The 12,616-nt window shown below is 35.5% G+C and overlaps 1 protein-coding gene across 3 annotated transcripts; it reads right to left on the reverse strand.

Moving 5' to 3' along the window:
* Positions 1–1,050: 1,050 nt before the first annotated feature.
* On the reverse strand, positions 1,051–12,287 carry LOC132177675 (65-kDa microtubule-associated protein 6-like). 3 transcript variants are annotated; one of them, XM_059590103.1, is made up of 12 exons: positions 11,581–12,287; positions 7,602–7,805; positions 5,258–5,524; positions 3,725–3,940; positions 3,498–3,653; positions 3,250–3,409; positions 2,985–3,136; positions 2,645–2,732; positions 2,494–2,567; positions 2,327–2,401; positions 1,689–2,038; positions 1,051–1,450 (listed from the first exon to the last, which is right to left on the reverse strand). In XM_059590103.1, the coding sequence occupies exons 1-11, from the start codon at positions 11,659–11,661 to the stop codon at positions 1,703–1,705; spliced, it is 1,809 nt and encodes a 602-aa protein (XP_059446086.1). In that variant the 5' UTR covers positions 11,662–12,287; the 3' UTR covers positions 1,051–1,450; positions 1,689–1,702. The 3 variants fall into 3 exon arrangements, with proteins under 3 accessions (XP_059446086.1, XP_059446085.1, XP_059446084.1); XM_059590102.1 differs by having other exon boundaries at positions 1,051–1,464; XM_059590101.1 differs by having other exon boundaries at positions 1,051–1,456; positions 11,581–12,286.
* Between the last annotated feature and the right edge of the window lie 329 nt (positions 12,288–12,616).

Here is a 12,616-nt window from a genome sequence, read left to right on the forward strand (position 1 = left end):
ACTAAATTGAGAGTTTTTGAAGTTTAGAGAGTAATTGCAAAAATGATGAAAGTTTAGGTTAAAAGAAGTTTCCCCTATTTTTATTATTCAGTTAACCCCTTAATGACTATACTTATATGTAACACTGAAAACCAATCCAATGAATATTTCGTAGTCGAATTAAAGTTACTTATAAATGTCACTTTAATTCACTAGCTCTTATCCATGAAGAACTGATTCAATCACTTGATCATTCTTTGTACTTTTTGAAATCATACATTCACTATGTACTATAAACATTTTGGTAAATCGTACCAAAACACTAAAGCCTAATATTAAGATAAATTGCACCGAATCTACATCAAGTAGAAAATTCTTTATTCCTTTAATTTAGTTAAAGCAAGTTGGATTCCTTTTTGGAGATGAAGTTTCCGCATGTTACATGTAATCACCCAATGCACCGATAATTTTGATCGTTAAAAAGTTTCACTTCTTTTTAACTCATAAATGTATCAAAGTGATATCTGCTTGACAAGTGAGTCGATTTGAAGTTTGCGGTCTATTGCTTGGATAAAAAGGGTGTATGGTTTTTACTCGATTTTATATTATTACTTCCCGTTGTTAAAAAATGAAACAAAAGTGGTTAAATTACATCGACTCTTAGGTGCTGTAGAAAAACACTGAAGGAGATTTCTTATAGTTTTTTCAACAGTCCAAATTTAATTCAAAGTTTTCCACGAAAAAAGTGTGAGAAATTAAATCTGAATCGTTAAAAAGACCAAGTATGATCTAATGTAGTTTTTAAATCTGCCTTTGAACTCTTTAACTTAATGCTCTCACCCAAAAGTGAAGGCAGAGGAAAGAGGGGATAAATCTGTCAATGGCTTCTGCAAGAAACATAGGGCAAAACACAAAATACACGCCAAAAATTCATTTCACTTCATAATAAAGTTCCCAATTGAGACAACTAGCTGCAGGTCAAATTTTGTGAAGATAAACAGAATAAACGATAGCAGATGGCAGACATCAATTTTTCCTAGGCTACATAATCACAACATCCTAAAATTCGCATAACCAAAGAAATGAAGGTTCCTAAATAAATGGGGGGCATCACACTGACATACGTATATACATACATGGGTGCACAAAACACAAAAGCATAATCCACAAAATACACTGTCAGCGCTACTATATCAACTCCAATATATTAGTTTTCCCTATTTTGGAGGACAAGACTTGAAGAAGTTAACAAGTAATTCCATACAACTATCTACCAGTTTCACCATTCTTTCCAAAGGCCGATGTTCTTCAAAGCAGATGACATCCAAATTCACATCCTCAATTTTCAGTTCCTATTACCAACTACTACTAACAAATCAATAGCACAAGCTAGTGTACAATCCCTTTCATATTCACAAGGTTTACATTGGCTTTAACTGAGTGTACGGTCATCAAACATGTAGACGGTAGCCTGTTCCTGCACAACTACATTGTCTAAATTAAGTCCGATCATCAAAGCGGAGAAAAAAAAAATTTAAGGTTCTCAATATAGCCAGCTATTATATTTTGGCGACCACAAATGTTATTACTTGAGAAGTAGCATTTTTTTCAGTTTAACTAGTGTTATTTTCTCCCAGGTTCCGCTGCAAAGGATGGAAAGCACAGCAACAAAACAACACAAACAGTGGTCAACAGTAGGCAATACATACCAATTTCCATTGTTTCAATTTAACCGAGGAGAGCCGGACTCAGAGCCATAGACAGATGCGTAAGACATTGTGTCTTCTTTCGATATGGCCACAAAGTTCAGTGGTGCGGTAGACAACCTTCTCATTTCCTTGAAATATCCATTTTGGCGCCCAGAGTAGGATCTAGGGGTGAGGAGCTCTGGAGTTCCACTTCCAACGGAGTTACGACGAGGTGTTGGAGTCATGGATCCATTTCCATTTGCGCGATACCCATTCGGCTTCCTAAAGCTGTTACTTTTTCTCGGACTAGGTTTAGACCCATAAATGGATTCCTTCTCAGTGAGGAGTAGATCATGCAGCTTCTTCTGGTCCTAAAATGCAAAAATCAAAATGTCTACCATCATCTACAAGAAGCTCAGAAAAACTCAATACAGGACCATCTGGAAGCATACAATAAATATATCACACTATTTCTAAGCATTAGACAAGAATCTAGTCATTTTATCTCTGTTAATTGGCATCTTCCAATTGAAAGCAAATAGAACAAGGCATCTCAAAATTGCAAGAAGAGATTAATCGTCTTGTTTCGTAACTTACATGACCAATGAACACAACAGAATTTCAGAATGATGCATATATAACAATGAAAGTCGAGTTACCCTGTGTCTCCTCTTCTCCTCTTCTTTCTGTTGTCTGGTTAGTTTGTACTCCTCCAGTATTGATACCAACCGTACCTGCAAAAAAAGTTAACATACAAGTTTAGAGAGAAACAAACGTGACTTAGAAAGCAAATCCAAGAAAGCTCATATTACGTTTTGGAACTCACCCCATCATAAAGAAATAACATCTTTTTTTCATCTTCCCAGACTAGTGTTTTGTGTATCAGATTGTCAACAATTGCTGGAAAATTTAAGTGGTTAGCTCCAAAATATCGTGCAGCAACAGAAAAAGGGTAGCATCACTCAAGAATGCAATACCTGGAATTTTGCTTACAGTCACTCGAGCACGTTCTGCTCGTTTAAGATTAATGTGAGCACCCCTCCCTGCATTGTACCGGTTCTCATCCTGTAATTCAACAAAATGCTCAAGGTAAAGAGTCCTGCTTCCATGACACTCCATCAGCTATTGCTTGTAAATCACGTCAGTCCATTTGAGTGAAGGTATTAACTTATAAGCTAGGTCCAAAAACAAAAGCAAGACGTGCAATATGAAGAAGACAACAATTAAGGAAAGAAAAGAAATCATCCAAATCCCTAATCTTAATTCTTTTCCAAATCAAGCACAAGGAGACACTCAAAGGACAAAGTTCCAGCTTACCAGATTGTAGTCCTCAAGCCAATTTTCCTCTTCACAGGCAGAAAGCCATCGGTCTATCCTATCCATTATTTCTTTTCGGCCCACAGCTTCCTCTTTTGATTTAACAATTTGTTCTTCAATATTCGCCAGAAGTTCAGAAGGATCCACAAGACCTGAACAAACAGAGCAAGGTTCGTATGGTACCATTGTATGTCCAAGCAAACAAAAAAACTTGCACACACATACACATACATCCAAAATTATGGCGGGAAATAAAATTTCTTACCAGAATCTATCAGTGCACTGGATTTCTCAGCAGCAGTACTTGAATCAGGTTCAATATGAGTCATTCTACATATCTCCTCCAGTTCTAACCTCTTCTTCATAACAAGTTCCTTCATTCTGCTTGCTTTCAATTTAGTAAGCCTCTGCACTTCTGCTGATGCCTGTAAGAGACCGAAGAAAAACTTGAGAATTTATTTTCAAGAATCAACAAGTTAATAAAGAAAAAGAAAATTCAGAGTGCTTTTGGACCTGTTCAATAGTCTCTGTTGAAAGAACACCAAGTTCTGTAATTTCTGTGTCTGATGATCTAAGAATGGAAGTAATCCTTGAAAAGTTATTTTTCTCTTCCTTCGGGGAGTCCATCAAATTCCAAAGTTCAAACAGTGACGCTACAATATCTTTTAGCTGCATTTCCAAGCAAGCTTTTCAATTTAAATGCAAAGGCAACATTAACAATGACAGGTTATCTGCATTACCTTCAAGATTCGAGCTTTTCTTTCTACTTTCAACTTGACAATGGCCTGTTCTAGACCTTCCAAGGTGCTATTGCTGATATTTGTGGACTGTTCCATGCTTGTCCCATGCAAGCTTGGATGCACTTCACTCACAGTCTGCCCAAAATCCAAGCCAAGCATGCCGCAGAGAGAATGTACCTCATTCACATATTCCAAAACCTTATGAAGGCGGTCAGACTGCAGAAAGAAATGGGTATGCTCATAAATATGATACTATCAAATATGATTAAGATGGAAAAGTATATTCGCATCAGCCCCAAACACTAAAAATGCAGAGAATCTACTAACCAGTAATATAAGAGGTAATACCACAATCTTGAACTTCTCAAAAATCAAGAACCATATAAATTTTTGAGAAAACTTTAGAAAACCGCCCTGAACTTCTACTTATTTTGAAATTACTCTCCCGAAGTTCAAAAACTTTCAATTAAGGTATCAAACTTTTAATTTTTTTCAATTATCCCCTTATGTTAGGATTTTCCGTTAAATATTGTCAAAATTCTCAAAAGATTCCTTTTTTTATTATAAAAAATTGTAAAGATTCAGGCATTTATTTTTTTATAAAAAAAATATTTTTGCAATATTTTTGCAACATCTTTCCAATATTTTTTATTGTTTTGTATAAAAAATCGGTACTTTGAGAATTTTGACAAGATTTAATGAAAAATCATAACGCAAGGAGGTAATTGAATGAAATTGAAAGCCCGATATCCTTAATTGAGAGTTTTTAAACTTTAGAGAAGTAGTGTCAAAACGATTGGAAATTCAAGGGCGTTTTGTGAAGTTTCCCCTAAATTTTGCACACTATTTTATAAATTATTGGAAAAATTACTTATTTAGTCCCTGAGATTTGGAGTTGTATCAAACTGATCCTATCCATAGTATCTTAAAGATAGAGGGTAAGCTATCTGTCCAAAAGACTCTGCTGTCAAATTGTTTTACAAAAACCGTTGATCCACACATGGATCCACATCACCAATTGTCGATTGATACGTGGCATAACTAAGAATTCTTCTAAAATTACAGTTTTATCCCCAAATTAAAAAAATAAATAAATAAATAGGGTCGTCACCAGGTGAGGGGCGGCCTCTCCTCAGAGAAGGGGAGCTGGTGGCTGACCCCTCTGTGCAGGGCAGTCAGCTGTCTTCCAATGAGGGAGGCTACCACTCCTCTCTTTTTTTTCTTCTTTTTTTTTTTTTTTCTTTTTTTTTTTTTTAAATTTGAGGATAAAACTATAATTTTTACAATGCGCTGAGCCATTAGTTATGCCACGTGTCAATCAAGGATTAGCTATGACTTTGATCCTCGTGTGCATCAACCATATTCCATCAAAAATGGTTGACAACAAGGACCAATTTGGATAGATAACTTACCCCATGGATCTTTAAGATACTTTTAATACCCCAAGAATTAGTCTGACTGACGGCAATCCATATCATGATGCAAGTACCCACAAGGGATTTCAAGATCCATTTCATCACATTATCTGGATACCTTCTCCTTTTGGAGAGTGCGAAGATGTGTCTGATATTCAGTGATCTTTCTTAATGAGAAGTCCTGTTCATCCAACGTTAATGAACTCATCACCGCATTGTTGACAAGGCTGTATCCAGAAATCTCCCCACTGATCTTTTCAATTTGTGCCTTTATATCTGCAAATTGCTTCATTCGCTCCTCTTTCTTCATTTTTAGGTCTTCTACCACTGGTGTAACAGATGCAAGTTTTTCTTTCAAGGATGCTGACCTCTTCTCTGTCTGAATCTGTATATTCACCATGAGATTCAGAAAAGGTGTATGACAATTCTTAAAAACTAGGAAATGATCTGATGAAGATATGGCAACCAATTGATTAACTAAAATACGACATTTGTCTGTTTTGACAAAGAAAAAGAAAAGGAAATACTGTATCAGTTCATATCTTTGTTGCCAAATTTTTGTAGTCGTGGTGTGGTCATAGCAAAAGGTGTAAGCACAAGTTGGATAATCTATTAGCAATACCTTTCTCTTTAAAAGAAAGAACAGTGGAATTTATAATATTTCGCATTGCTATTTTGCTAATGAAGAAATTGTCCACCAAAATTATGTCAACAATTTTAAAAGACAATTAAGGGTAGTGTTGTCTCTAAGTAAGTCAGATGAATATATATATATATATATATATATATATATATATATATATAAACACACAAGAAAATGGAACCAGGAGGAGAGAAGTATTGAAGGACCAGGATGGTGTCTCTATGTACTTTCATCATACATCATGTAGATAGATTCTAGGAAAGTTACACAATATACTGCTTGAATTGGTAACTGTACATATAAAGCATGAAATCATCCCATCAGCAAATGCAATTTTCTTTTTAGAAATTCTCTTTCTTTTGTTCTTTTATTTCTTGTTTGTGCTTTGGTTTTGTTTCATTTCCTTTTTCTTTTCTCCCTTCTGTGGAAGAAATAAAGAGCACCAGTCAGCAATATAACACCAGGTGATCTAATTATTCACCAATTCCGAATAAAGAGAGCCTACATAATTGGTATTCTTTGATTTGAATGAATTGTACCGTGATCTTCTAGCGAAAATTCATTTACAGGTCAAATCTGTTCCTAGCCGTATTGGATAAGACTACTTAGATACTCCCTAATAAACGTTGGATACTTCTTAAACATGTCTACTATTTGAAAATTGGTATTTTATTTGAAAACATTTCTAAATCTCGAATAAAATCCCAGGAAGAGTATCAGAAGGAAAGCCTCAAACCTTAAGATACAAACTAGGTCCAAGTAAAGAAGAGGAATATAATTGTATGATTGAAAAAAAAGGGGGAGGGGGGTTATGACATTGGTATTGAACATTTTAACAAGAATGATGCATATTCTTTCTGGATGTATGAGCTAGTGATCCATGTGCAATTTAACAAATTGGATATATATATATATATATAGAGAGAGAGAGAGAGAGAGAGAGAAAGAGAGAGAGAGAGAGAGAGAGAGAGAGAATTTACAGAAATTAGCCACAAAAAATAAATAAATTATCAACATACAAAGGGCCTTGTGAAATTTAGCAACTAGTTTTAAGAAGATATAAGCTAGACACATTGCACCATTTTCAAACTCATAGCACAGCCCTAGCTTTAATCCCAAAATCAATTCATAGTCAACCCCAGTTACTACTATCCCGACAACACCAACATATATATGCTAAAAGATTTTGAATTAGTCTCAGCCAATTTGCTAAAATTCTCAATGCCATTACTAAAAATTTCATAAATCTTATATAGAAGGTGTTTAGTCCTATTGTTTCAAACTTGATACTTTCACTGTTCATAGAAATTTAGGAATGAGACCATCAACAAACATTTTTTTTTTTTATGTAAGTAATTGGCCCAAGGGGAGGAAGAAGGAGAAATTCGACCTAGTGACCTCCGCTTTATGAGGGGTGGTCCCAGCCGATTGAACTACTTCTCAAGGTTGACCATCAACAAACATATGAGAAAAGTCATAGGTATTTAATCAAATAAGGTGTAGTTACATATCCTTATCACCATTATAATTTAGGAGCCATGTTTTCTAGGCCTCAAACAATCTCTCGTAAACAAGAGCATTACATCCACACGGAAAAACAGTCTTGATCCCCACCAGAGAGAGCCTAAACCAGGGGATCAGGACTTCACCTATCAGTAATCACAGTAAATGGTACAGGTTAAAAAGGGGAGGAAAATATTCAGAACTTAACTACTCTGATTTATTCATACTTTAAAAGGCAGAAAAAGGCTAAGGCTAAAATTGAAAAAAGAAAAAAGCACAATAAGCAGAATGCATGGATGAAACATGATTATCATACCGGTGAATGAAGATTTAGTTCCCCAAGAGCAGCCATGAGTGTCGCAAGCTCAGCTTCTTTGGCTGCAACTGACTGGTGGAGGCGCGCTTTGACATTGGCAGCCTCCTCAACCTTTCTCCTGTAGACTTCCAAGCATTCTCTCTCCAACTCCAATAGCATGTGGTCTTTGTCTGCTTCACTCTCGCCAATGTCATTCCATATTTGCTGCTCTCAAAACAGTGGCAAAACTAATTAAGGAACTTTGATATGTGAACAATGTTACATCTCTTTCAAAAAGGAGAGATTGAATAGCTTACATGTAGATGGGATGTAAAAATTCTCTATAGACTAACTAAATTGAAAGGCACCAATCAAATGTAATCCAAGACCTAAACAATCAAACTCCCTTGTGAACAAACTCAATCAAAATTAACTCAACACTTGAACAGAAGCAAAACTGAGAAAGAGGACCAAGAAATTTATAGTAAATTAAGGTGAATTGGAACACCAATTTAATTCAACCTAAAACCTCAATGCACACCAACCCCATACCTAAATAAAATTCATCAAGTTGACAAAAACTTTTTATTTTTATAAGTAATCAAGATATCATTAAAAGCGTATGGCGCTCACAGGCACATAAAAAGTACACATGAGGAAACACCTAACTAAAAGGAAAAATCAAGTTAACAAAAAGTAAAAGTGGGAAAGAAAATTATTCTTTAAAAAAAGTTAAAAATTGATACGAAGAAAGAGCAAATTTGTTACAGAAGTATTTCGTAAACCACAATATAAATTTCATTTATCAACCATTCCTCTAAGCGATAGGAAGGCAACAAAACCTATCAAAATGTAGATAATAAAACAATCCAGTTGTTAAAGAGATTACTTAAGAAAAGACCAGTTAATTCAAACCAATCCCAACCCATATCTCACAAAAGAAACCACAAAATGTGTACAAAAACAGAGACACCAGCAAATGGCATGATTCAACAATGAGCTTTGTTGAAGAAACATTTAAAAAGATGGAGTAACTCATTTGAATAAGAAAAACCAACCTAAACACATTATGTAACGCCCCACGAAACGTAAATGCAGTAATTTCGCATAATCCACATGGCGCTACTACTACTACCATAAATACGCAGCATAATTTGCCATGTATATTTTTTTGAAACCACAACTCATTTTATAAACTGTAAAAAGAACACCAAAGCTCTAATATAAACATAACTTCATTCATTTATAACTTAAACACTTGTTCTATGTACAATCATTAAGTACATCATACCGATCATTAAGAAATTGTTACTCTGCACAACTAAAGAATGGCATCGCTAATGACTAAACCCCAGACCTGGCTGATCTTTCACCAAATCCAATATGCCTTAAAAGCTAAACCTTCCCCAAACCCTAGGGGCAGTAGTCTAGATGACTGTTGGGCTTCTCCATGCCCATTGCAGCCATATTTGTAAATTTAGATGATTCTACAGGTGAAAAAGGTGAGTTCATGGCCCAATAAGCAAATTCCTCCAACCAATATTGTGTGTGACGTGAGCCCCCATTTACTTTAAAACTTCTCTATTTTTTTTTTTTTTTGTTTTGTTTATCAAGTCATTTAAAATACAAGATGGCCAAACCAAACCTTTCTTTCACAACAAATGCAGGGTTTTTGAAAACCATCGCAACAATGCACTTTTGCGGAAACGTCAATGTAAAACACTTTTCTTAACGTAAAAATGAGAGAGAGACATTTAAACCATAACATGCTCATGGTAGATGGTACAATACATATTCATAATCTGAAACATATTATTACTTCCCCACCTAACACTGGGTCATTAAGCCTACTCCTCCACTTAACACTGGGTCATCAGGCGTACTCTCCCACTTGACATCGGCTCCTTAAGCATACTCCCCCACTTAACACAAGGTCGTCAATCGTATTCCTCCACCTAATACTGGGTCATTAAGCGTACTTCCTCGCTCAACACTAGGTCATTAAAATTCTCATTTCAATTGAAACTTTATTCTTTATAAGACTAGTCTTTCAATTTCATTTCTCTTAAAACTTTATTCTTTAAAACTAGGTTTTCCATTTCATTCTAATGCTTATACTTTCTCTGAAAACTTTTCTTTAAATTCATTTTCTTGTAAATCATGTAAAGCACAGCGTAATCATATAATGGCATATGTAAAATACTTAAAAAGTGGGGCTCATAATCACAAGTAATGCATGTACATGATGGTAGCAGTTCATGACAAAACAAGTTACGTTGTTGGTAGAAAGCTTTACTTACAACTTTTGCTAAAACCTTTGCCTACTTGTTCAACCATATCACATGTCCGTCTGCATCAAATTACGTTTACTCGTTAGGACTTACTTTCATTTGGAAACCCTACCTTAAACAACCTTTTTTTCCCTTGAAAAACCCTAACTATTCAAATCTGGACAGTCCCGTTCGAATGGAATGTGAATGTAGTTGCAAAAGGGGCTCTTTGAAACTAGATTGTTCAAATGCGGTTCGAACGCAGCCTTTATCCAAGGCTCTCAACTACTACCTCAGTCGAACGCCACTTGTGCCGTTTGAACGCAAACGGCAATGTGCAAAAACTACACCTCAACGTGAAAAACTTACTCAAAAACTTACTCCACCTAACCCTATACAACCAAACATGCATCTCAAAGGCCTTTTCTAAAAACCCCAATTTCCCATACTTCTCTAACTTTCTCCAAATCATATCTCAAACATTACAACAACCACAATACTTCCATTTGATCAACACAACAACTACAAAATTTCAAAATTTACATCACAACACAACTCCAAATATTTCACAACATCAAACAAACCTTAAAACATCAAATACTTCCCAAAACACATAGTCTTGACTTTAAAGCTTCAAAATTTAGGGCACCAAAGCTTTTAATGCAAGCTTAACAAGCTTTTCTCAACTTCATCAACCAACAAATGCACAATCTATGAATTGAAATGAGAAATGAAAGAAAAAGTGTATAAGAAAATTATAACTTCGAGCTTCTCTTCAACCTTCCGTTTGAACGAAACACTCTGGTTCTGAAATTTTTTTAAAGTTTATCAACTTTGGTTTTAACCCTTAATTGACGCAATGCTTAATTAGACAATACTATGTACATGGCAGTAAATCAGGAATAACTTTCACTACGAGAATCAAAATCGTGCATATGACCCCAATCCGAAAAGCTCTTTTCAGCACGCACATTGTGTCACCTAGCTATGCTCTGTGAATGCCGTTTCCAGGCCCAAAATCTACGGTTATCCCCTCCAAATCACTATTTTAAGTTATTTCTTGCCCTTTTTAAGAAATAGTTGTTTTCTTTGAGGCAACTAGAATTTTCTTTCCCTTATTCGTGATTTCCTTTCACTTTAAACATTAAGTTTGTACTTACTATCACACGCTGGTCGGAACGTTCTTAGTTTCTGTACAGCTTAATTTGTTATTTTATTTCACTTTCTTCAAATTTCTAAGTTCCTTTTAACTTTTACTCGTCCCTGTGTTACACATTATGATACCGAAAACATTATGATCAATTCTTAATAGTTACCCACCAAAAGAAACGGGGTTCCAAAACTGTAGCTTATAGAATAGTTAATTTAGAAGTACAAAGACAAGCCCTGTTTCCCCTACTAGTTTTAAAAGAAGCAGGGAGACCATAATTCATAGCTCCACTAGACCCATTATTAGACATTTCAAAAAAGAAACAATCGATGCTTTCCTTTTAGACAGAGCAAAGCTAGCACAAAGTCGCTGAAAACCCCATTATTCCAACAAGAAGTAAAAGAAGAACAAGACGCCAGCCTTTTAAAACAACCAAAAACCAAAACCCAAGTAATTTTTTTTTTTTTTTTTAATTTTATAAAACGAAGAAAGAAGGGAAAAGAAAAGGAGAACACAGAAACGAGACAGAGAAGAGAGAGAAAGCAAGAAGAAAAGAAAAAAGAAGAGAAAGATGACAGACCTGAAGCTCCCTGAGCAACGCATTGCAACTAGTGTTGGTACGGACACTGGTGGTAGGGCTCCCAATCCCAATCGTCAGCATTTTACCACTGATCTCTCTCTCTCTCTCCAACTAGAAGTTCAAGAAAACCCAGAAAGCTCTTTGTTCTTTTGATGGTCTCTAAAGTAATAAAACGCCGATAACAATGCAGGAGAGACAACCACCACAGCTTCCCAGAAACCTCAAACACAGAAAATACTTAAAATAAAAACCCAAGAAGAAAGAGAAAGCAGGAAAGTAGGTGATGTGGGTTTTTATGCTAAGTCAAAGAGGGAAGGACCAAGAAACCCAAAGAGATATTTGGGTGTCTCCATTGCTCCAAACAACCTCCGCTTCCCTTCAGATCTGAATTATTTGCACCACACCAAACTCTGTTTTTTCCACAGCAAAACAAAATAGTATCAGGAGGAACCCAACGTGACGGAAATGAGAGAAAAGAACTTGGAGGCTTAAAGATGGAGTCAGTGGTAGAAAATCATTGTCACTGGCATTTGTCTTAATTATTGGTAATATCGAATATATGTGGAAATCATAAAGGAGAAGGTTAAGCAAATGCAAAGAATGATAATGGTATTTTAGAGTTTGGAGGTTAGGCTAAAATGCGCCCATTGCAGCTTAATAAAAGACAGAGAGAGACAGATAAAAAAGAGAAGAAAAAGAAAATGGATCTGCGCACATTAGCCAATGATTTCTTCTATATTCTCCCACTAGGGTTCTTTTTCTGTGTATATTGAGTACTGTGTGAGTAGAAATGGCACAGTGAAAGAAAAAATTCACATGCGGGGACCGTCTTGTCGGCGCGTGCAAAGGTTTTCGTGTTAGCCCAACTGGAGGACTCCACATTCCACAAAGAGTCATATGACTCATATGTAGCTGTTTGACGTTGAGGTTTGATTTTCCCCATTAATTCCTTTCTTTTATTGCGGATTCTTAATTTATTTATTATTTTATTTAGGGTTTAATATCTTATTGTTCATGTGGTTTAAACTCTTTCTGT

Source organism: Corylus avellana, chromosome ca4, assembly GCF_901000735.1.
Source record: "Corylus avellana chromosome ca4, CavTom2PMs-1.0".
Classification (NCBI taxonomy): domain Eukaryota; kingdom Viridiplantae; phylum Streptophyta; class Magnoliopsida; order Fagales; family Betulaceae; genus Corylus; species Corylus avellana.